Source organism: Raphanus sativus, chromosome 3, assembly GCF_000801105.2.
Source record: "Raphanus sativus cultivar WK10039 chromosome 3, ASM80110v3, whole genome shotgun sequence".
NCBI lineage: Eukaryota > Viridiplantae > Streptophyta > Magnoliopsida > Brassicales > Brassicaceae > Raphanus > Raphanus sativus.
Window position 1 is genome coordinate 15,323,532 of NC_079513.1, and position 20,146 is coordinate 15,343,677.

The window sequence follows — 20,146 nt, forward strand, 5'->3', positions numbered from 1 at the left end:
GATATAATGATTTCATATTCTTATATAAAATGTTATATTTGTATATAAGTATCACATATATATATATATATATATATATATATTATATATATATATTAAATAAGAAGTCACATAAATTACTTTTGTTTAGGTGTCGATCATATAGTTACTTTAAGAAAAAATGTTATAATTTGATTGTTGAGAGATTTTCAATTTTCAATTATTATATTTTAATTTAAAATAAAAGTAAGTCTAGAACTAGTTAATATCAATTACCAAATAATATAAATGATATTAAAACAATAATCTATGGTAACTAATAGTTAAATTATAGAAAGTGTAATAATGTTTGATTAATTCTTTATATATCTATATACTACATAAAATAGTTAATAGAACACAAATTATCGAAATATATATAATCATTTCATATTCTTATATAAAATGTTATATTTGTATATAAAATACTATAATAATTATTAATGTCTTATAATGTCCATATATGTCTTATAAAAAACTAAAACATTTATAATATTATCTATCATGGCTTACAAAATTACTTTATCATGATTTTCAATTATTAATAAGAGTTTATAAAACATTTATAAAAAATAGAAATTCTCATGTATATTAAACGAAAAGTCATTTAAGTGACTTTTGTTTTTATGTCTATCATTTGTGAAGTCATAATTTCTTTTAATTTTTCTTGGTTGGTAGTTTTTAATTTATTTATTTTAATTTAGATTTAAATATAAAAAATCTACAACCAATTAATATCTCTTGCCAAGTAATCTAAATTATATTACAAATAGTGGTTTATGGTAACTAATTGTTGAAATTATATAAAGAATAATAATGTTTGGTAAAAAAATTATATTTATAAACAACATAATATAATGACGATTTTTTTATAATTTTAATTATTTTATTTAGATCTAAAATAAAATATAAATCTAAAACTAATTATTATCACTTTGCCAAATAACCTAAATGATATTACAAATAATAATATATGGTAGCTAATTTTCAAACCTATAAAGTGTAATTCTTTTTATATTTACATACTACATAAAATAACGAATAGAAAAAATGATAGAAATTGATATAATAATTTTATATTCATATAAAATATAATTGTATCTATAATAGTTACTAATCTTTATATATGCTTAATAAATAATGAGGTTTTGAAGATTGAACGAATTACATTGAATAGAACATATGAAAACTTTGATTAAAAATGTTTTGCATATTTAAATCAAATAATAAAATGAATAAAGTAATGTTATAAGTGAAAAGAATTATAAGGTTATTTTTGGTTCATTGATTGTGAGGTTTGTATTACTGTTTAAATAGAGAAATAATTATTTGGCAAAAATATGTAAAAAGTAGGGAAATATTTAGCAAAAAATTAATAAAAAACGAAATAATAACCAAAAATAAAAACACTAAAAAGATGCATAATATGTGTTGGAGAAGTTGATGCGATAGTTAAATATATATTTTAGAAGCATTTGTTATTACTAAATATTCATCAGTTATTTTTACAACAATTTTTATGGAAATTTTACGACATTCTATACATAATATATATATTTCATGCAATATTTATATCATCCAGTAGTTTTTTATATACATACATATATATGTATTCTTAGATATCCATGAAGAAAAACCTCCATTGGAGTTGCTTTGCATTCTGCAATATATTTTTAATTGATTTTAACATATTTTTTATTGGTTTAAATTCTAGTTAGGTAGATAATCAATGATTTTTTTGACTAGAAAATGTAGAAAAACTCTTAAAAAAAATTGTAAATAGTCCTAAAAGGATATTTAGAAAAAATGTAAAGAGTATTTAATTAGTATTTAAGGTTACAACCTTAATATAGGCTAGATGTGATCGACAAAGAGAAACAATAAACAAAGCAAATCCTAGAGAATTAATAAACAAGTGAGAAGAGTCCAAACTGCTATGGTTCAGGCGGATCAGACTGAAAGTGACATGTCCCAACGGTTGTCTTGATCTCTCAACTTTAACCAATCACGTGAACAAAGCTCCCCAACGTTCCTATTGCTCAGCTAAGTCGCCAAGACTCATCTTGGCGAGATTCTTCTTTATTTGAATTCACCTTTCTTCTTTCTTTACTTGCAAGTCTCATTGGGAGCTTTAGGTTGTACGGAATAGCTTGATATCCAAGGTTACTCTTCTTTAGCTTGATCCGCATCCATATGTTTCCTCTCTTACTCTACATTGTTTCTTCTTCTCATGCTTCACTTCATACTCACCTTGTCATGCTAGATCACCTCTTTTATTTCTTCATGTCAACAAAGAATCATGAAGATATTGCCATATGTCCGAACAGCCCAAGCTGGAATCATCTGGATAGAAAGTGGGATATCTTCTTGCTCACAACTCCTATGAGATTTATTTCAACTTCCTGGTTATTCTCCACTGATTAGTGGTTCCAAATAAAGCTTCTTAGATCGTGGTTCATCCTGGTTTGATAAGAATCATGAAGATATTGCCATATGTCCGAACAGCCCAATCTGGAATCATCTGGATAGAAAGTGGGATATCTTCTTACTCACAACTCCTATGAGATTTATTCAACTTCCTGGTTATTCTCCACTGATTAGTGGTTCCAAATAAAGCTTCTTAGATCGTGGTTCATCCTGGTTTGATAAGAATCATGAAGATATTGCCTTATGTCCGAACAGGCTAATCTGGAATCATCTGGATAGAAAGTGGGATATCTTCTTAATCACAACTCCTATGAGACTTATTCAACTTCCTTGTTATTCTCCACTGATTAGTGGTTCCAAATAAAGCTTCTTAGATCGTGGTTCATTCTGGTTTGATAAGAATCATGAAGATATTGCCATATGTCCGAACATGCTAATCTGGAATCATCTTGATATAAAGTGGGATAATACAAACTGAAGAAGATTAGTGCATGTGCCAATTTTCAAGAAGCAATTACAGCGCAATATTATTTGATATCGATCTTTTTTTTTTGGAACGCATTTTTTTTTAGCACATTTGATATCGATCTAAACAATATCAGTATCGATTTTGGTCAAATAATTTTTTGAAAATGTAAAAAATGATTAATACAAAAATTCGTCCGAGTCAGCTTAATAAAGAACGTTATAAAGAGAGGCCTTTAAACTTCGTCCCCAAGCCAAAGCATTAAGTTTCTTCTAGATTTGTCCGGTACGCTCCAGCTACTTCCAGTTAACAGGTTACCCTTTTATCCTCGGCGCTGTTAAAAAATAACTTACCTGTTCTGTTAAACTTCATTACGAATATAGCCCTAGACTCCGTCCTGGTTCATTTTTTTCTGTTAATAACCTTGGGTTCGTTACAACTAGAAAAACGAGAAGAAATGGGTAAAACAATTTAATCTGGTAAGGGCATTTAAGTCATTACGACACGTGTAATAGTAGTATTATATTTATCCACCTTCGTTTCGTCTTCGTTTCCGCCTATCTTCCTGGTCTTTTCTACCTTCAAGCTCTCTCTCTCTTTCTCTCTCTATCTCATTTGTATATAATCAACCAATCACACAAGACTCGTGAGAAGAGGACGAAAACGCGTTTTCTGTGCCGAGAGTCAATTCGCAACTTTTTTTTTTTCTAATTTTTCATTAAATTCGAATCGTTTAAATTTCGCTTCTGGGGTGGGGCTCTCCGATTTAGGTTACGATGGGGATGGACTTGAGGGTTGTTCCGGCGGAGGAGTGGTGGGAACGAGGAGGGAGAGATTCAAGCCTCGACGGTGAACGTGACCTAGGCCTTATGGTTACGGATTTTCTCGAGACGGGAGGAGGTGGTGGAAGCGGCGGCGGTGATTCGTGGTGTAGCAGCGATAGCGATTCTGGATTCCCGGATCCTTCTTACCTTTCCGATAAGATTCAGGTACCGTAGGGTGATTTGATTATAATCTTATTGGATTATATGTTGGAAGAGTAGAGGGCTTAGCGATGGAAATGGTTAGAGACTGGATATAGTTTTATAGTGCCTTTAGATTGTTGATTTTGCAGTGATTGGTTGGTTCTTGATTATTGAAGGAACATCCAAGTATATAAGCCTTGTGCAGCTGCTTATATAATGTTCTTGTTTGCCACTTGGAATGAGAAAGTATTGCAAAAAAAAAAAAAAAACATGTTGGATTTGTTAGAATGGTAATCACATTCAAGGGGAAAGCACTTGCATAGAGAATTGTTGCTACTGTGCTCTCTCATGCTATGTCTTCTGCTGCTTATTTACGTGTTCCTGTTTGCCACTCGTGATAAAATCATTTCAAAGGTTATCATAGATTGGTTAGAGTGGTAGCCTTTTTTTGTACAGAGTTGCTACATTTTTTGTGACCCAAGTATTTCAGTTTTGAGCTTAAACATGGTTTATTTATGATGCCTTTAGATACTGTTTTGTTAGTATGGTATCTGTAGTGGATAGTTGCTAATGACATTCCAATCAGTACTCTCATGCTCTCTTCTTCTGGTTATTATGTCCTTGTTTGCCACTCGTTGTAAAGTATGTCAGATATTTATCATTAATTTGGTTAGAATGGTAGCTTTTCTGTCTACACTTGCTATAATGTAGGAAGCAATATTCAGATCTCATTTTTGAGACTTCAATTTTGTACGGGAGATTCAGGTCTTTAAAATTTCATTGTTTTTTACCTGCAGTTTCTCAAGTACTCTATGCCTCAGCACGAAACCGAGGTTCTCTCCGCGGTTCGGACCCTCATGCTTTCTATTAAGGAGAAAGATCTCCACTCCGTGAAGTCCGGTACGTGTAACGCCAGTTGCATCAGGTTTTATCTCGCAAAGCTCTTACGCCTCTCCGGATATAACGCTGCTGTTTGCTCAGCAAGATGGCAAGGCACTGGCAAAGTTCCTGGTGGTTAGTGTTTCCACCTCTAAACTCCGCCTTGTACAGTTTATTTTTTCATACAGAAGATTGACGTTAAGATTTGCTGTTTTTTCTCAGGAGACAACGAATACATAGACATCATAATGAGTGACACTCCTGTTGGCCAAGACGACCGTTTGATCATCGACATTGATTTCAGAAGCCACTTCGAAATCGCACGAGCTGTGGATTCATACCAACGGATTATGGAATCGCTCCCAGTGGTCTACGTAGGAACGGTCGCGAGACTAAACCAGTTCCTCCAAGTAATGGTCGACGCGGCTAAATTCTCTTTAAAGCAGAACTCAATGCCGTTGCCTCCATGGAGATCGCTGAACTACCTGCAGTCCAAGTGGCTTTCACCTTACAAGCGCCATCTTGGACCGATCAATCAAGAAGGTGCAGGAATGTTCTCACCGGGATTGCACAGTCGGTGTGCTGAGAATCTAAAGAGGTTTCAGGTGGCTCTTCATGCCGAACAAGAGGCAGAGAGGTTCGTGAAGAAGAGTCACCGCGAGAGGATGAGAATTCACGGGGCTCCTTGAGGGTTTGTACAAAATGTGGCTATCATGAGGCCAAAGAATTTTGCTCTGTTTGAGTCAATTTTTCTGAGTGTAATATTTGTTTTTGCGGCTGTTTTTTCTTTATATGTGGGTTTTTACACACTAGTAGCCAAGGCTATAGGCTTTATACAAAGAAGGTAATATACAAAATAACACGTCAGGTACCTTAATATTTTTCCACCGTTGTATGATTTTGTCTTTCGGAGAGTTTGTTCTAACGTCTAAGCATGTTTTAATGTTATGATCTTTTTCTTACACTAATACAGTAATACATGTGCTCAGACCTCATTTCCAGTTCAGTCGAGAAATATCTGAATAGTCTAATGAGACTCACAAATGTTAATAGGGTTTCAAGTTCAATAAGGTTAAATGGATTTTCGGTTTAATCCAGTTACATAAGAAAACATTGGATAAAACAGAACCGACCGGAAGAGAACCTAAATGGGCGAGTCAAACCAAAATGTCTTTAACCTAAAAAGTCAAAATCGAATTTAGGGTTTGAATTATATCTTTACAATCAATCGATCAAATCCTTTACACTCCACTTCAATAAAATTTAAGCTTTATTTGCTTATTCTTCACTGGGACTTCAGAATAGAGCCATACTATAAAAAAAAAAGGAGAGATCAGGTAAGAAGAGAGAATAAAAGAAAAAACTAATCCTGTCGATGAAAGAGCTAGGTTCGGACATGGAGGAAGAAGTTCTTCTACGACTGCCGTTGAAATCGATCCTCAAATTCAAAAGCGTCTCAAAACAGTGGAGATCATTACTGGAGTCGAGGAGCTTCTCGGAGAGGAGGCGGATCCTTCCTCAAAAAAATCAAAAGAAGATGCAATTCGTGGCCGCTTTGCTCTTAGACTTAAAAAAAAAATCCAGAGCTAGTAGTGGACGATGAAGAAGAGGTGGAGATGATCTATCTAGACTGTGATTTCGCCAAATTACTACCTTCGAAGGAGGTCAAAGTGGACAGTGATATCTCCAGACGACCGTCGCTGTCCTGTGACGGTCTGGTTTGCATGCCCGTACCAGGCTGGATCAACGTTTTGAATCCTTGCACCGGAGAGTTCCTTAGATTCCCTTCCGGCAGAGATCCAATGATAACCGACATCATCGAAGATGGAGCCGGTAAAGTCTATATTTATATAATTATACCTAAAACAAAATCTGATAATAAAGTAATTCTTATGACTTTTATTATATTGTTAATTGAAATTGCAGGAAGGGGATTTGAAGTATTTCCTGGATACTGGAGGATGGGATTCGGTAAGGACAGAGTTAACGGGAGCTATAAGGTAGTGAGGATGTTCTTCGAGCCTCACTATTACTGCGAGATTCTTGATATAAACATTGGGGTATGGAGGAGACTGAGGAGTATGCCTCTTTTCTATGTGGGAGAGAGATTGAAGTCGGCGTTTGTGGATGGATCCATCTACTGGTTAGAAGTCGATAGTTATCACCAGACTCAGAAGATACTAGCTTTGGATCTACACACTGAAGAGTTTCGTAGCGTTAGGACACCACCTCGATTCTGCAAGTCAGGGCAGATAGCTAACCTCGAAGACCGTCTAGTCGTAGCCGCACAGGATATACAGGAGACTCGGTTTAAGTTTTGCATATGGAGCATGGATGATGCAAAAGAAGAAACATGGAGCATCACTTACTCTTTTCCTTTATCCTCTTCCACGCGTAGCAGTTACATATCTAGATGTAGTCTCTGGTGGCATTGGTGCATGCCACTAGCGATTTCGAAGCGAGGGGATACTTTACTTTTATGATCAGGAGAAGAAGCTGCATGTGTACTGTTCAGATACGGGCTTAGTCCGTGGTGTAACTTGTGGTGTTGGCATACGTATCGTAGCTCCTTTTGTCGAGAATCTGCTCCCGATTCGAGCTTCTTCTTCTAGAATTAGGACGTTTGGATTTCGGAATCTAGACGAGCACGAGGCTTTGAGTTGTCTTAGACAGATCAAATCGTCAGTCTCAGATGTTTTGCGAAAGGAATGGATTGGTATCACCACGACTGTTGTGGCTGTTGTAGTCTTTCTCAAGTAGTTCTTTCTTTCTTCCACCGTTGTAATGATTTTTGGGAGAGTTTGTTCTTAGCTTCTAAGCATGTTTCACTGTTATCATCTTTTTTCTTACACTAATACCTGTGCTATATGCCAAGTATAAACACCTATGCACTTGGTTTTCAAGTTCAATAATACGGTTAAATGGACATGTTTTCGGTTTAATCCGGTTAAGTAAGAAAACATTGCTTAAAACAGAACCGACCGGAAGAGAAACTTAAATTGGGAAAGTCGAACCAAAATGTCTTTTAACCTCAAAAGTCAAAATCGAATTTAGGGTTTGAATTCTTTACAATCGATCAATCAATCAAATCCTTTACACTCCACTTCACGGATTAAATCAATACACTTTAAGCTTTCTTTGCTTATTCTTCACGGATTCATTCCATCTCCCTTCTTCTCTCTCTCTCCTCGTGAATCAGAAACAGATCTGAGAATCAGGGGAGGAGCCACCAGCAATGGAGTCTCTGTTAACAGTTGCGGAACTCGGTCTCTCTCTGCTACTGATCGTCTTCTGGGGATTCATCTCCGTCGTCGTCTTTGAAGCTTGGAGAAGGAGACACAGTAACGTGTACGTTTTCTTACTCCGTTTCTTCTATAACTGTATCTTATCCTCGATTTTGATTTTGATTTTGATTACATATTCACCAGCTCTGTCCAGACCGTGACTACACTCGAGGATCCGACAACCAGAAAGCAGGTATCTCGTCTGATTCATTATCGTTTCGAATTTATATTAATAATAATCTGTGATTGATTGTTAGTGTGTGTGTGTGGCTAAGAAGGCTAATGGAAACTGAGTTATTGGATTGGCGATTTGGACACTTGTTTCTTGTTGCTTTAGAACGTTTTAAGACAAGAGCTATGTAGGTGTTTTGTCTAAGCAGTTGTAAAAAATCGAAATTTGCTCTCTCTTTTTTTTTTTAACCTGATAATCACTTGCTTTTTAGTTAATGGAAATGAGATCTTGCAATGGCGATATGGACACTTGTTTCTTTAGAATGTCTAAGACGAGAAATTTTAGATTATGTAGGAGTTCTGTTTATTTGCAATGGCGATACGGACACTTGTTTTTTTTTCAACTGTGTGGAGTGCTGAAGCTTTAGAATATCAGCTGAGAGATTATGTAGAGATTTTAAGAAGCTTTTGGATCATCAGGTTCCCTGCCCTCATATCTCCGACCCTGCTGAGAAGTATCTGTCATTAATAGTTCCAGCGTTTAACGAAGAGCAGAGACTTCCTGCCGCTCTTGAGGAAACAATGGAGTAACTTCATTTACCTTTCACCTTCTCTTTAGAAACTCCCCTTTTATTTATGCTCACTCTAATTCTCCTAATGATTTGCAGTTACCTTCAAGGTCGTGCATCACGGGATAAGAGTTTTTCTTACGAGGTGTTATATAGTTTTTCCTCTTTCCTCTCTTTTACATTCCTAACCTATATATATATATGGCCTTTGAAATGGTGAATATGAATGAGCTTTTCAAGGTTTCTATCTTTATAATTAAGTCACCTGACTAGTCTGTCGATATCATACTTAATCATTCAATTAATCTGCATCGTTTTTTCCTTCAAATACTATATACATAAGGGGAGTACTGTCATTGTTTTGTCTTGCTAGGTGGTGATTGTTGATGATGGAAGTATTGATGGCACAAAAAGAGTAGCTTTTGATTTCGTCAAAAAGTACACAGTTGACAACATAAGGTTTATACCCCTTGGGAAGAATCAAGGCAAAGGAGAAGCTATAAGAACAGTGAGTTCAACTCGTAGTAGTCGCATGCAACTCTATATCTAACTTACCATTTCATCTTAGTAAAAAATATAAAAAATAACCGAGGCTTTCTACTTCTATGAAAGCATTGAATAGGGAATGATGCATTCGCGTGGTGAACTACTTCTCATGCTGGATGCTGATGGAGCAACCAAAGTAACTGACCTAGAAAAACTTGAAAATCAGGTTTGTGGCTCTTGAAATTTCAGACAATCTGGAAACTGTTTGTTACAAATGTCCTGACCTCCTATAGCCTCTCTCAGATTCATGCAGTAGCCAGAGAAGAAAGTTCAATCAGAGATCCAGCACGAAAGCATGCGGATTTCAGGATAGGTGATGTGCAAGTATCCGCATTTGGTTCTCGTGCTCATCTTGAGGAGAAAGCTCTTGCTACAGTTAAGTTTCAGATACAATATCACAGATGCATATGTACATATAATGTAATATGTGCCTTGGATGCATATGCTAATTGACTTCAGTTTGTCAATTTCAGAGGAAATGGTATCGCAACTTTTTGATGAAGGGTTTCCATCTTGTGGTTCTGTTGGCTGCTGGTTCTGGAATTCGAGATACGCAGGTGGCTTTTTTTTTTTAATCTCCTATGTTGTTTGCTTCTCTAGTCGATGTAATTGCTCTGTGTTTTTATGGAGAAGACATGTTTGTATGCAGTGTGGGTTCAAGATGTTTACTAGAGCTGCTGCTAGAAGACTTTTCACAAACGTCCATCTGAAAAGGTATCTAAAATACTCGATGATGATATACTTGCTGTAGAAGCAATCGATAAGAGTATCCGTGTCTCTGACGCAGGTGGTGCTTTGATGTTGAATTGGTGTTCTTGTGCAAGCGTTTTAACATTCCAATGCTTGAGATCTCTGTGAACTGGTCTGAAATCCCCGGGTCTAAAGTCAGTCTGTTGAGCATTCCCAACATGCTCTGGGAGCTTGCTTTGATGTCTGCGGGATACAGAACTGGAATGTGGAAGATCATCCATCAACCATGAGAAGACATGTCGAACTATATACATAGAGAGCAGAATACTGCAGAGAGGATACTACTTTTGATGTCTTCTGATCAAAGCAAGGAAAGGCAAAGGCTATAGGAAGGAAGTTTGGTTGAATCTATCTTTCATTAGATGTAAGAATCATAACCTTAACAGGATATCATGTGATGACACTACTACTACAGGCTACAGCTCTAGATTTTTCATGTTGGTAATAACTTAACGTTTCAATTACTATGCTCTCTCATACTCTGCTTGAGTTCTACATCTTATGGTATGAATTAGAAGAGTAACTTTTAATTTTTTTTTTTTTTAAGTTCCGGTAAGTTTAACAGCAATGATCTTGCGCAGATTTCAACTGAATGTTTAGATTTCAATTAATATTTTTTTTTTTTAAAAAGTTAGTTATCCTTTTAGTTTGGTAAACGTATTAGTTAAGATTTTAAATATTTTAAAATTAAATCAAATCACATCTATCTTTTTTTAACCGAAGAAAGTTGAGATACATAGTGTCGATAAAAAACCAAAGACAAAGAACATAAACCAAACAAAATAAAATAAAGACATAAACTGAGCATAAAACCCATATATGTCCACAAATCTATTCTTTCCACCTTTCGAGAAGAATTCGATATCAATGGAGCTGACCTAAAAAACAAATGTCTTGAGCAGTCCCAACCCTGAAGGGAATATCACCAAGCCATATTAGAACCAGCAACATCAGAAACAATCGAGAGGTCAAATCTACACCAACTCCAGCAGCTGCTATCCATGTAAAACTTGCATGACCAGAAACCACCACTAAAACTAAGATACAAGGACAAAAGACCTTGAAACGCTACTTGGGAAAACGTCAAAGAAGACCACCAGTTCTTACACGCTGACACTCGCAAGGCAGTCAAGTGATCTACAGAACAAAGACTGCCCACCTCCTCGCAAGAGAAAAACTGAAGATCAAGTTAACTGCTTCGTCTAGAAACCATCTCCCAAAACCACAAAGGTCCAAGATAAGGTCTAGTAGATACCTCCATAGGGAACATAAATCACAAAAAACGAACCCAAAAAACTAACTTAGGATGCGACGAAGTGACTGAACCAACAAGAACCAAACAAAAGCAGTATTCCCACGACAAAAGAATCAAATCACATCTATCTATCTATCTATACTATTATTTATGAAGTGATTTTGCTGATTTGTCACGTTCTCCATGATTTTAGGTTATTTTGCTTATTTGTCATATTCTTATTAGTTTTTAGATTATTTATGAAGTGATTTTGTTGATTCGTCACATTCTCCATGATTTTACCTAATTTTGCTTATTTGTCATATTCTTATTAGTTTTTAGATCAACTCATCAATTTATTAATTTAGATAATATAAATATTTTGAACTTTCAAATTAATTTCAAATTAATTTATTAATTTAAATAACATAAATATTTTAAAATTTCTAATTAGAATTATGATTATAATTATTTTAACTTTCACAAGATTCTTATTACTTTTATCTTAAATCATTAATTAATCTATATTATTATATATGATGGTTTAGTTTCTTAAACGGCTAAAAGAAATATAATTTTAGTGAATAATTAGATTTATCATTATATAATTAACCGTAAATTAATTTTAATAATTAAACAATCATTATCTATTTTTTCTTTTATTAAAATTAAACTTATGAAATATTAAGATAATTCAATGTATATATTGATCAAGTAAACCAATGAAATATTGTCATTATCTTAATTAGTTTTTAAAATAGTCTTCTTCTAAATTATCATTGAACTTTAATTTTATTTACTTTTTATTTATTTATTTTACTTGGATTTGTGTGTTTTAGTGTCTTTAGTAATTTAATACAAGTTTTTGGTTCAAAAATACAAAGTAGATTAAGAATGATCAAAAGTTTATATTCTTACTTTACTTTATTGCGTTGAATATTTGATATGTAATTATACTCTTATGATCTTATAGTTTTATAGCTTTTCTTTGTATTAAGGAGACATAGACCAAAACAAAAACCGAAGAAAACTAAAATGATTAAGAATATAAAGAATACATTATTATGATGTTTAAATCATAATACATATATTAATAATTATCAGTAAAATGATTATACCCGCATGTGCAGGCAAAACACCTAGTCGACTTTAAGTTTTAACTAGATTTTAAACTCTGAACCAACAAAAGTAACTAAAATTTCAATCCGCACTAAACAAAATAACCAAATTGTCCAAATTTTAATCAATTTAACCCACACCAAAAGTCACTGCCAAAAGCATCATAATCAAAGAAAACCAACATGGTAAAAAACGAACCAAAATAAAAGAAAAAACCAGGCCTAAAACCCCATCATACTGTTGTATGTTCAACTTTTCATTTTCGAGATAAAAAAAGCCCACACCAAGATTCTAGATTAAATTCGGAAGAGCTTTCAAAAATCAAACTAAACCGAATATATTGAATCAAATTTGTTTTCGGTTCTATACGGCATATACTTAGCTAACCGAAACCGAACAACCCACCACCAACCCAACGAAACGAACCGAACCGGATCTTGCCTTTAAACCCCCAAAAATCAGTTATTGCATCTTCTTTCGTCGGCCGGTGAAATGCTCCTTACAAGCACCGCGCTCCTCCGTATGCTCCGGGCATGTAAAAGCCTCCGATGTCTCCTCCAACTCCACGGAAGATTAACTGTCTCAGGCCTCAAACCCCATAACCAGCTAATAAACGCTTACTCTCTCTTCCAAAGACCCAACCTTTCTCGCACCATCTTCGATTCCGTACAAGACCCAGGCGTCGTTTTGTGCAACTCGATGATCAGAGGGTACACGAGAGCCGGTTCGCACAGAGAAGCTCTCGAGCTGTTCCGTCACATGTCAGAGGAGAAAGGTATCGTTCCCGACAAGTACAGTTTCGTCTTCGCTTTGAAAGCGTGTACCGGAGCTTCGGAGTGGGGGAGAGGGTTAGGGATGCACGAGTTGGTTTCTGAGATGGGTTTTGAGTCTGATGTCTATGTAGGGACAGCTCTTGTTGAGATGTATTGTAAAGGTGGAGACTTGGTTAGTGCGAGAGAGGTGTTCGATGAAATGCCTGAGAGAGATACTGTTAGTTGGAACGTTATGGTTTCTGGGTTGGTTCAAAGTGGATGTTTTGGTGAATCTTTGCGGTTGTTTCGTGAAATGCATTTGAGTGGTGTTGAGATTGATCATGTGAGTTTGTACAATCTGATCCCTGCGGTGTCGAAGGTAGGGAGTGAGGATGTGTGTAGATGTATTCACGGACTTGTGGTTAAGAAAGGTTTTGCATCTGGTTTCTCTAGTGGCTTGATCGACATGTACTGCAAATGCGCGGAGTTGGATGCTGCTGAATGTGTTTTTGAAGACGTGTGGAGCAAGGATGGCTCTTTATGGGGTACGATGATGGCAGGTTATGCGCATAATGGGCTCTATACTGAGGTGTTGGAGTTGTTTGACGTCATGAGGAAACTATGATGTTAGAGTAAGTAAGGTGGCTGTAGTTAGTGCTCTTCAAGCTGCTGGATATGTAGGGGACTTAGAGAAGGGGATTGCAATTCATGAATACGTAGTACAACAAGGGATGATGGATGATGTCTCCGTTGCAACTTCTCTCGTGAGTATGTATTCCAATTGTGGTGAGTTGGAGTAGCGGAACAACTGTTTGCAAATATTAAAGATAGAGATGTGGTTACTTGGTCTGCAATGATTGCTTCGTTTGAGCTAGCAGGTCATCACGATGATGCTCTCTCTTTGTTTAGGGATATGATGAGGACAGATGTCAAGCCTAATGGTGTAGCTTTGACAAGTGTCCTTCCGGCTTGTGCAGGGATAGCCGCGTCTAGATTAGGTAAAAGCATACATTGCTATGCTATAAAAGCTGATATTGAGTCGGAGTTAGCAACAGCTACAGCTATCATCTCAATGTATGCCAAAAGCGGTCTCTTTTCTCCTGCGCTCAAAGCCTTTGAAAGACTGCCAAGTAAAGATGCTGTAGCATACAACGCTCTAGCACAGGGGTATACTCAGATTGGTGATGCCAGCAAAGCTTTTGATTTGTACAATAAGATGAAGTTACATGGAGTATGTCCAGACTCAGGAACTATGGTTGGTTTGCTTCAAACTTGTGCACTCTCTAGTGACTTTGATCTAGGTTGTTGTATCTACGGGAAAACTATAAAGTATGGGTTCGATTCAGAATGTCACGTGGCACATGCTCTGATCGATATGTTTACCAAATGCCATGCCCTTGCTGCAGCAAAATCCTTGTTTGAATTCGAGAAAAGTACTGTGTCTTGGAATATAATTATGAATGGGTACTTAATCAATTGCCAAGCTGAAGAAGCTATTGCCGCTTTTCGTCAGATGAAAAGTGAGAATTTTCAGCCAAATGTAGTCACATTTGTTAACATCTTACACGCCGCAGCAGAGTTAGCCGCCTTGAGAACTGGAATGTGTGTTCATGCCAGGCTCATCCGTTTTGGCTATTGCTCCCACACGGCTATAGGAAACAGTCTAGTTGATATGTATGCGAAATGTGGAATGATTGAATCTTCCGAGAGATGCTTTGTTGAGATAAGAAACAATGATATGGCTTCGTGGAACACTATGCTATCCGCTTACGCAGTCAACGGTTTAGCTAGCTCTGCAGTCTCGCTCTTCTTGTTGATGCAAGAAAACGAAGTAAGACTAGACTCTGTTTCTTTCCTCAGTGTTCTCTCAGCTTGTAGACACGCGGGGTTAGTGGAAGAAGGAAAACAAGTGTTCAAGGACATGGAAGAGAGACACGAGATCGAAGCGGAAGCTGAACATTACGCGTGTATGGTTGATCTTTTGGGGAAGGCTGGTCTGTTTGATGAAGCAGTGGGAATGGTGAGAAGAATGAGAGTGAAAGCAAGTGTAGGAGTGTGGGGAGCTTTATTGAGTTGTTCAAGAATGCATTGTAACTTGTGGTTAAGTAATGCTGCGTTGTGTCAGCTTGTGAAGCTCGAACCACTTAATCCTTCTCATTATGGTCAAGAACTGAGATTAGGAGATACTAATGATGGATCAAGAATCAAGAAGATTATACCTGCTTGTAGTTGGATCCAAGTTTAAATGTACCCATTTTGTATTACTGGGTTATTCTTATGGATCATGTAGATTTTAAATTGTGTATATAATCTGTATACTTTTTTTTTGATCAAAGTATATAATATGTATACATCATTACAAGTTGAGAAAAGTCTTTTTTTTTCCTGGAATTATATCGAATAGCTCAAAAGAAAGATTTAAGAACCTAATAGGAACATCATTTAACAACCGAACTTAAAATCTGATATCAGAAAAAAACGAACTTAAAATCGGAAAAGGAAAGGATTACTTTGACAAGAATATATAAAGGTTATTGCACATCCAAAGACAACAAGGGTCCATAGCTCAGTGGTAGAGCAATTGACTGCAGATCAATAGGTCACCGGTTCGAACCCGGTTGGGCCCTTATTTTGTTTCATTATATTTTGTTTTCCAATGGGCTTTCTAATTAATGGACCGAACAGAGCAATATGGGTTCATTTCTATGTTGTGTTCGATTTATTCTCATTGGTTCACTTTCCAATAACATTACTATCTCAACGTGGAATTTTGCTAAGGATCTAGAAAAGTGAAAAGAGAACAGATCAAATGCACTGGCAGACTATGAGTCTCTCCATACGACTATAATTAGGCTGGAATTTTCAACCAAACCGACCCTTTTCTATGGAGATTGAACTCAGACTAGACTCTGTTTCTTTCTCAGTGTTCTCTCAGCTTGTAGGCACGCTGGGTTAGTTGAAAAAGGAAAACGAGTGTTCAAGGACATGGAAGAGAGACACAAGATCGAAGCGGAAGCTGAATATTATGCGTGTATGGTTGATCTTTTCGAGAAGGCTGGTTTGTTTGATGAAGCATTGGAAATGGTGAGAAGAATGAGAGTGAAAGCTAGTGTAGGAGTGTGGGGAGCTTTATTGAGTTGTTCAAGAATGCATTGTGATTTGTGGTTAAGTAATGCGCATTATGTCAGCTTGTGAAGCTTGAACAAGAATCAAGAAGATTCCTGCTTGTAGGGATGTCAATCGGACACATTGCCTATGGACGGCCCATGCCCAAATCCATATGGACTACGTCCAAATCCGTCCGAAATATTTTCTGTTTAAATGGGCTTCACCCAAATACGTCCAAAGCCAATGGACAAAACGAAATGAACATGGGCCGCCCATGTGTTAAAAATATTTAGGGTTAGTATTGGAGAGATAAGAAATCTAAAATCAGTCTCACTTTTACCGACTTTCGACTCGCGAGTCGCCTCTCCGCCATGTCTCTTCCATCAAATTTGCATAATTGCGTTTATCTGTTAAAATCGAAAAATTCAGTTTTTCCGTCAAAACCGCGAAATCGTGTTTTCCTACCAAAATCGTAAAAACGCATTTTTCCGCTAAAATTGTGTGTTTTCCGCCAAATCCGTGAAATCATGTTTTCCCGCCAAAACCGTGAAATTGCATTTTTCCGCAAAACCCGTGAAATCGCGTTTTTCCGCCAAAACCTTGAAATCGTGTTTTTCCGTCAAAACCGTGAAATCGCGTTTTCCCATCAAAACCTTGAAATCGTGTTTTTTCGCCAAAATCGTGAAATCGTGTTTTACCGTCAAAACCACAAAAACATAAGTTCCACCAAAACCGTGAAATTATGTTTTTCGCCCAAAACCGTCAAATTGTATTTTCCCGGTAAAACAATAAAATCATGTTTTTCCGCCAAAACGATAAAATCATGTTTTCTCGTCAAAACGATAAAATCATGTTTTCTCGCCAAAACTCGTGAAATCGTATTTTGGATGTGTAAAACATATAAATTTTAATGTGTAAAACTTATGAAACTTATGTTTTTATGAATGTGAAAGCAGAAATGTATTTGGGCTTTCCGGAATGCCCATTTGGAATGGGCCAATTTGGTATGGACAATTTAGCCTGGTATAATTTGGGCTTAAAAAAAATGTCCATTTAGACTGGTGTGTCCATTTAGACAGTCCATTTGGACCTGGACAACCTAATTGACATCTCTACATGCTTGTAGCTGGATCCAACTTTAAATGTACCCGTTCGTATTATTGAGTTATTTTCTAGATCATGTAGATTTTAAACTCTGCATATAATCTGTATCCCCTATATATTATTTTAGAAGCACTCATAAACAATAACCTTGCATTCATGTGTTAATTACATATTGCCATTTTTTAGGTGTCACTCCCACAATCACTCTCAACCATAATTTGATAAAACCCTTTGATTGCTAGGAATATTACATTGCATTGCCATTATCAATTATGTTAGCATTTTCTTATAAGACATGATATTATGTTACAAAAATTTAATATTCGGAGGTCAATATAATGACATACGTTATGAAATCGTATGTCCATTGTTTCCAAAAATATGTCTGATCGTTTTGACTCTACAATTATGGTTCTTGTGGTTTCCTTATTTTGCATGTTTATGAAAATATGTTTCCTAAAGTGTGATTTTTTCAAAGTACATAAATGCAAACTCAAATACAACAAACTAATGCAACAATAGTAAAAAGCGATAAATTTGACATATTTGTATGCTTCATGCGTGATCAATATATTAATTTATTATAATTTTGTTCATGATATTATATGGTTCATTCTATGCATCCTTCATGCATGTTTCGTGATATTATATGGTTTCATACTTTTACCTGTTATATATTTTATGAGATTTTTTTTAAATCACCAACCTATCCAAATATCATATTTAGATGGTATTGTGAAGCTACAACAAAGTGAAATTTGCCTTAAATCATTCCTATTATGGATTTTCATGCTCATAATTACCAATTAATTATTTGAAATTTGACTAATCACTCTACCAACGTTTCCTAAAGTGTCCATCCTTACCAAACATTTTTTTTAATTCAAATTATTTATGTCATGAGTTTTATCTCACCAATTATAGTGTTGGTCAAGGCAATCTCGGTGCCGAAATTGATATGCAAGTGATTTTATGTATCAATGCTATGAATTGATGCCATATTTTTAAAAAATTGTACACCGAAAATACTTGAATGATGCATATAAAGAAATTAGATTATGAATTCAAAATTTTGAAGCAAACCATAATCTTACTTTTATTGATTTTCGTCAATCTGGTCAAATAAAAAAGAGAATTTTAATTATGTTTTCAAATTTAAGGTAAGTTTTAGTTATGCATTTGAGCGTAAGTTATGTAATATTAAATATCAAAATTTTTCTATAGTTATGGTGATTTGTTTTCATGGCATTAACCCTAGACCAGTTTCGTTTTTAATATAAGTACGTTGTCGACAATGCATCTCTTCCTCACCACATTCTGCTTCTCGAACTTCTTTATCAAAACATTCTAGCAAGCAAAACACTCATGGCTAAATCTAATAATATTCCAGAAATTGATGCTTTTAGAAAGAGGTATATCATTGTGTTTAATGAATTTGGTAAATAAGTATGTTTAGTTTGGTAAATTAATTCTTTGTGTGCAAACTAGAAGTCTTGAAAACACTTTTCACATTATTATGGTTTTATCAGTTTTTTATTTGTTTTTTTAGTATTTTATTTTTCTATTACCTATGTCTTTTTAATATTATAATCATATTTTTTATGAAAGAAAAAATTCGATTGTCTATGTTTTGTTTTATCTTTGCATACTTTTATATATTGTTTAAATTTATATTAGTTTTTGTGTACTCTTATATATTGGTTTCTAAAGAAATATACCTCATTTACACCTAACTAATTACACAAGTCTTCTAAAAGTAAAAAATAAATAAGCTTGCATTATATATACATGTACAATTTTGTAGATATATATCATTAGATTTCATATTTGTGACTATAACTCTTAAATTTCTAATATCTATAGATTAAAAGTAATAATTTCTGGTCACTCATTCCGCGCATGGCGCGGATTATCACCTAGTACATAATTATAAGTTGAGAAAAAAATATTTTATTTTTCTCTGGAATTATATCGAGTAGCACCTATTTTATAATATTTTTTTAACATTAGTTAATTATGTTATTCCAAACTATTGAGAAACTATTGATAATTGTGCATGTCTTATAAAATTTACTTCTGATTATATCATCCGAACGGTTCTATGAAAGCCATTCCTGATGATATTTTTTGTACTCTAATATTTTGTATAATTGACCTTTGTTGGAAACTGAAACCATATTCCACGATGTAGAAGAATTAAAGAACCTCTGGTTGATCCCTTGGACCAAGAAGATTTCCACAAAATTCTATAATAGTTTAGAAAATGAAAAGCAAGCCGGTGGAACAGAGAGAGATATTAGAAGGCCGCTTGCAGAGCTCCTCAATTAAAAGTTTGCAGGCCGCTTGTTCCTGAATGCCAAGGTTCAACTACGAGAGTTATTTTTACAAGTAAGTATTTTTGATCATTTCTACTAGATTACATCCAGAGATGATAGTGGAACACATCAGCAACTTCTTTGTCGAGGAGCTCTGCAAAGGGTTGAACCTCTGACAATAGTTGGGCTTAGCCAGTTTTTAATCAGGGCCAAGCCTCATGTTCAACTATGACCTTCAATATGTTTGGTTCTAGCATATTTCTAAACTCTGTTTGTGATTGCAACATTTATAATTGCAGAAAGTTGAATTGATTCGAGCACTGGGAAATTCATCGATATCATGACAAAAGGGCTGATGCTGTATAACTAATACACTGTATTTGTCTACTAGGTATCATGGGGAGATGACTCTCTCTCTCTCTCTCTCTCTCTCTCTCTC

The 20,146-nt window shown here is 35.3% G+C and overlaps 4 protein-coding genes and 1 non-coding gene across 5 annotated transcripts; all 5 read left to right on the forward strand.

Moving 5' to 3' along the window:
• Positions 1 to 3,469: 3,469 nt before the first annotated feature.
• Positions 3,470 to 5,750, forward strand: LOC108843878 (uncharacterized). Its single transcript, XM_018617022.2, has 3 exons — positions 3,470 to 3,900; positions 4,674 to 4,890; positions 4,978 to 5,750. Exons 1-3 carry the CDS (start codon positions 3,688 to 3,690, stop codon positions 5,442 to 5,444), a joined length of 897 nt encoding a protein of 298 aa, XP_018472524.1. The 5' UTR covers positions 3,470 to 3,687; the 3' UTR covers positions 5,445 to 5,750.
• Positions 5,751 to 5,987: 237 nt separating this feature from the next.
• LOC108845269 (F-box/LRR-repeat protein At2g43260-like) lies at positions 5,988 to 7,610 on the forward strand. The gene is made up of 2 exons (XM_018618505.2): positions 5,988 to 6,588; positions 6,682 to 7,610. The coding sequence occupies exons 1-2, from the start codon at positions 6,372 to 6,374 to the stop codon at positions 7,236 to 7,238; spliced, it is 774 nt and encodes a 257-aa protein (XP_018474007.2). The 5' UTR covers positions 5,988 to 6,371; the 3' UTR covers positions 7,239 to 7,610.
• A 202-nt stretch (positions 7,611 to 7,812) lies between these two features.
• Positions 7,813 to 10,539, forward strand: LOC108844141 (uncharacterized). The gene is made up of 10 exons (XM_018617358.2): positions 7,813 to 8,103; positions 8,184 to 8,232; positions 8,691 to 8,797; positions 8,879 to 8,924; positions 9,153 to 9,287; positions 9,402 to 9,491; positions 9,569 to 9,700; positions 9,799 to 9,882; positions 9,975 to 10,039; positions 10,113 to 10,539. The coding sequence occupies exons 1-10, from the start codon at positions 7,991 to 7,993 to the stop codon at positions 10,303 to 10,305; spliced, it is 1,014 nt and encodes a 337-aa protein (XP_018472860.2). The 5' UTR covers positions 7,813 to 7,990; the 3' UTR covers positions 10,306 to 10,539.
• A 2,279-nt stretch (positions 10,540 to 12,818) lies between these two features.
• Positions 12,819 to 15,571, forward strand: LOC108845733 (pentatricopeptide repeat-containing protein At2g39620). The gene is given in 3 exon segments (XM_018618903.2): positions 12,819 to 13,796; positions 13,798 to 13,975; positions 13,978 to 15,571. Coding segments are annotated over 3 exon segments (2,502 nt in total). The 5' UTR covers positions 12,819 to 12,920; the 3' UTR covers positions 15,426 to 15,571.
• A 164-nt stretch (positions 15,572 to 15,735) lies between these two features.
• TRNAC-GCA (transfer RNA cysteine (anticodon GCA)) lies at positions 15,736 to 15,807 on the forward strand. The gene has a single exon. It is a non-coding gene; the product is annotated as a tRNA-Cys (tRNA).
• The last annotated feature ends 4,339 nt before the right edge of the window (positions 15,808 to 20,146 follow it).

Bases quoted from the DNA above. Each gene is read 5' to 3' on its own strand.
- LOC108843878 (XM_018617022.2), top strand. From the start codon at position 3,688: ATGGGGATGGACTTGAGGGTTGTTCCGGCGGAGGAGTGGTGGGAACGA. The intron at 3,901-4,673 runs GTACCGTAGGGT...TTTTACCTGCAG, and splicing joins ACCTTTCCGATAAGATTCAG to TTTCTCAAGTACTCTATGCC. The intron at 4,891-4,977 runs GTTAGTGTTTCC...GTTTTTTCTCAG, and splicing joins CACTGGCAAAGTTCCTGGTG to GAGACAACGAATACATAGAC.
- LOC108845269 (XM_018618505.2), top strand. From the start codon at position 6,372: ATGATCTATCTAGACTGTGATTTCGCCAAATTACTACCTTCGAAGGAG. The intron at 6,589-6,681 runs GTAAAGTCTATA...TTGAAATTGCAG, and splicing joins CATCATCGAAGATGGAGCCG to GAAGGGGATTTGAAGTATTT.
- LOC108844141 (XM_018617358.2), top strand. From the start codon at position 7,991: ATGGAGTCTCTGTTAACAGTTGCGGAACTCGGTCTCTCTCTGCTACTG. The intron at 9,288-9,401 runs GTGAGTTCAACT...AGCATTGAATAG, and splicing joins AAGGAGAAGCTATAAGAACA to GGAATGATGCATTCGCGTGG. The intron at 9,701-9,798 runs GTTAAGTTTCAG...TGTCAATTTCAG, and splicing joins AGGAGAAAGCTCTTGCTACA to AGGAAATGGTATCGCAACTT.